We start from the raw sequence: 3,988 nt of genomic DNA, 5'->3' as shown, positions 1-3,988 counted from the left end.
TTTCCCCATTATAAGATTACAAATATACAAACATGAGTTCTGTCAAGAGTCAGCATCTTGAGCATCTTAGAAAAAAACGATAGAAAACCCACTACCTGATTTCACCAATTAAATTGGTGTTCCCCACTTCCAGTAATAAGCACAATCTCATCCAGCTTCCCAAGTCCAGCTCCTGACACTGAACCCACAACATAACACATGCAATGTTTACCCAAAGCAGCACTGATGCTCAGATTAGGGGCAGGATGGGGAGGGACCAAAAAATCCCATCCAAAATTCTGACAACCTTATTTTGTGTAGTTCAGGAAACACGGGGATAACGGCAATTCTCTTCAACAATAAATCTGTGGTGGTTTTCTTTCAAAATTAATAATGAAGTACTAAACTGTCCTTTTAGTCAAGGCAATGTACCTAAGCCAGGAGAATGCAATAAATAATGGTTATATGTCTTCTTGCCAATCTGAGAAGGGAGGTCCTTTAGCAACAGTGCTTCAGACTGAGAGTTTGGTCCCAGGAAAGGTCTCTCTGGCTCACCAGACTATCTAATGTGGACAGTGAGTGTAGCCCTTTCTCCTCATTTCCATGCTCCAGAAAATCAGGGTCAAGGTCTTTCTAACTTGGGTACAAGTTTAAATCCTTATTAAGCAGCGAAATTTAATTAGGAACTTGAGGCTGCCTCAGGAGAAAGTACACAGGAAAATGGAAAAGGCAAGAGTAATATAACAACCCATCTGTTGGTTCCTAGGTCCTCCATTTAAGAAGTCTCTCCTTCACTGAATCCTGGTCACTATGGTACAGATCTTACAGGTGCGAAGGAGTCATTATTGTCCTGACTTTCTCTGTTATCTTCTATAATGTCATACTTTCCCCTCGCCTTCCTCTGGCCATCTCTATCACGAGGAGGTATCAATCCAGGAAGATGCTAGCATAAAATGTCAAATGTTTAATGGAGGAAGGGAGACTTCACCCAAGTATTCCACGAGTTGATGTTGTAAACACTGCTCAGAATTATGATTAGTGGCCAACCCAGGAAATAATACTAGCAAAGAAAGAGACGTCCAGAGCACTGTGACAGAAAGAACTGGAATCTCTGTGCACAATCTTAATGCATTGACTATGAAGGGAGAGGGATCATCCGCATGCACATCAATTCCAACTTTCAGTGCCAGGAACTTCTCAAAGCAGTCTCAGCTTAGATGCTGGCCCCATTGATGGTGTTAGCTTTCCAAGTACTTGAAGATGCTTTGTTTCAATCCTGAAGGGCTTTCATCTGTTTTGAGGCGCTTAGGTGAAGGAGATGTCATTAAAGATGGACCCCTTCTTCTTACCTAGAGAGCAGAGAAGGATCAGGGCCAGCTCAAGACCTTCATGTGAGTACTTACCTTCAATTAGCACTTTTTTTTTTTTTCAAAGAGATAGTCTCCCTCTAATGCCCAGGTTAGAGTACAGCGGCCCAATCACAGCTCACAGCAACCTTAAATTCCCAGGTTTAAGTGATATTTTTTTTTTTTGAGATAGAGTCTTACTTTGTTGCCCTTGGTAGAGTGCTATGGCATCACAGCTCATAGCAACTTCAAACTCTTGGGCTCAAGTAATTCTCTTGCCTCAGCCTCCTGAGTAGCTGGGACTATAGACACCTGCCACAGCGTCTGGCTTTTTTTTTTTTTGAGATGGGGTGTCACTCTTGCTCAGGTTGGTCTTGAACTCCTGAGCTCAGGCAATCTACCTGCCTCAGCCTCCCAAAGTGCTAGGATTACAGGTGTGAGCCACTGCGCCCAGCTGGCTAAAGTGATCTTCTTGCCTCAGTCACTGTGTGTCTCAGTGCTGGGACACATTCACCACCATGCCTGGGAATTTCCAAACTATTTTGTAGAGACAGGATCTCACTATATTGCCCAGGCTGGTCTCAAACTCCCGTAGGGCTAGGATCACAAGGGTGAGCCACTATACCCAGCCCAATTAATCCTTAAGCAACTCATTGTTAAATCACAGATGATTAATAACAGGAAAAAAAAAAAAAACAAATTTCCAGGCAAGTTTAAAAGCTAATTACCAAGTATAGAAATTCCCTTTTATCTTAATGGGAATGTAGGATTTTAACTCTGTTGCAAAATTATTAAGCCAGAATTTTTGTTTATATGTCATTCCCCCCCCCCCCAGCACTCCTTACTGGGATTTTTTTTTTTTTTTTTTGAGACAAGAATCTCACTCTGTCACTTGGGCTAGCATGCCATGGCTCAGCCTAGCTCACAGCAACCTCAAACTCCTGCTCAGCTTCCCGAGTCACTGGGACTATGCCTAGCTAATTTTTCTCAGTCCTGCTTTGCTAGGCTGGTCTTAAACTTTTTTTTTTTTTTTTTTGTAGAGACAGAGTTTCACTTTATCGCCCTCGGTAGAGTGCTATAGCGTCACACTGCTCACAGCAACCTCCAACTCCTGGGCTTAGGTGATTCTCTTGCCTCAGCCTCCCAAGAAGCTGGGACTACAGGTGCCCACCACAACGCCTGGCTATTTTTTTTTGCACCGCCCTGGTCTTAAACTCTTGACCTGAAGTGATGCTCCCACCTTTGCCTCCCAGAGTACTAGGATTAAGAATTTTTGTTTTTGAATTAAATAAATAAATAAATTCTGGTTCAGGGAGCCACCAAATTAATTAAGTTCCCCACCTGAGGCTTAGACGATTCCTTTGCCACCTCTGCCTTGACAGGAGAAAGTGTATGAAAGACAAAATTTCTTGAATTTCGAGGAGCACTGGGATTGGGGTCAGAAAGGGCAGCCAGTTTCTGAAGCACAGCTTTGGGCTGGTTTAGCAACGAACCTGTCTTCAGCTGAGGAAAAGAGAGTCATCTGGTATCAAATCCTAAGTACCAAGGAAAGAATGAAAATTCCTTCCCTCCCTGCTCCCCCCCAGGTATTGAGGGGCCATATTACTACCTTCCTCAAGTAGAAAGGAAATAGCAGTTTCCTTACTTGCATTTTCTGTAGCCACCTCCCTCCTCCTCTAATAACAGAAACTATTCCCTTAACCTGACCTGGCCCTTTACAACCTACAGACCATGACTTCAGAATATCTAGGTCCCCAACTAACCTGATGAGTACTTCCTGGTCTGATGGCTTCAAAAGGGTTTCCGAGTAAAGACTTTGATTCCTGAATAACCACAGGGCAACTGGCTGGAAAGAAAAGACAGAAAGGCCTGTTCTGGGCAAAACTGGTTAGAACAGAGAGGCCTATTCTGGGCAAAGCTAAGGAAACCTTATAACTAAACCCATAAGCTAAAGCCATAGGAACTCTGATTATTTTATAGTCGCAACTTTGGAACTATAGTAAGTGGCTCAGAGAAGATAAGACAACTAAGTTGAACTTACTGATTAACCATTAACAGTAATAGTTTAAGAAAAAACAGAAGTGGTAAATGCATGGACTAGTGTTTCCATGATCTTCCTAGACCTTCATTTCTAGACTTGAATATTCCTAGGTTCAAATCACAGCTCTAACGCTTGAGTTTATAATCCCGGGTGACTAAACAGAGAAGCCAGAATTCACCACACAGAGCCTTAGAACATGAAACAACATTGTGTACGTTCACAACCTCCACTGCCCAGTAGTCTAAGATCCAAGCAAACTGTCTCTCCCTATCTCTGTGTGGCCTCTTTAAGACAGTATTAGACGTAAGCTTCTGACTAAGCTACAACAGTCCCGGAAGTTTAGAGTCACCTTCAAGCCTCTAGCACTGACAATCCATGAGGCTAGATCCTGATGTGAAAAAAGAGCTCACCATTCTTCTGCAGTGCTTTGGCTGTAACTTTTTTGGCAATCATCATGAACTGACTGTCTTCCCCAATTTCTTCCTCTTCTTCAGCTGTAATTTTCCCTTGCTGTGCCTGAAAATAAAAATCATACAGCATTGGCTCGGCGCCTATAGCTCAACCGGCTAAGGCGCCAGCCACGTACACCTAAGGTGGCGGGTTCGAATCCCCAGCCCGGACC

At 43.3% G+C, this 3,988-nt stretch overlaps 1 protein-coding gene across 1 annotated transcript in view; it reads right to left on the bottom strand.

Annotated features, from left to right (window-relative positions):
- Window positions 1-1,172: 1,172 nt before the first annotated feature.
- The window catches only part of CLSPN (claspin), a 35,495-nt gene continuing 32,679 nt past the window's right edge, over window positions 1,173-3,988 (bottom strand). Inside the window, exons 21-24 of the mRNA XM_003788266.3 lie at window positions 3,777-3,882; window positions 3,089-3,171; window positions 2,667-2,828; window positions 1,173-1,328 (exon numbers count right to left, since the gene is read on the bottom strand). Of these exons, the coding sequence (XP_003788314.1) occupies window positions 1,218-1,328; window positions 2,667-2,828; window positions 3,089-3,171; window positions 3,777-3,882 (462 nt within the window). The 3' untranslated portion in view covers window positions 1,173-1,217. The remainder of the gene's footprint in view (window positions 1,329-2,666; window positions 2,829-3,088; window positions 3,172-3,776; window positions 3,883-3,988) is intronic.

Source organism: Otolemur garnettii, unplaced genomic scaffold (genome assembly GCF_000181295.1).
Source record: "Otolemur garnettii isolate 467f Iridium unplaced genomic scaffold, OtoGar3 scaffold00025, whole genome shotgun sequence".
NCBI lineage: Eukaryota > Metazoa > Chordata > Mammalia > Primates > Galagidae > Otolemur > Otolemur garnettii.
Note: the sequence above shows the minus strand (reverse complement) of the source record. Positions and strands in the feature narration are given on the sequence as shown.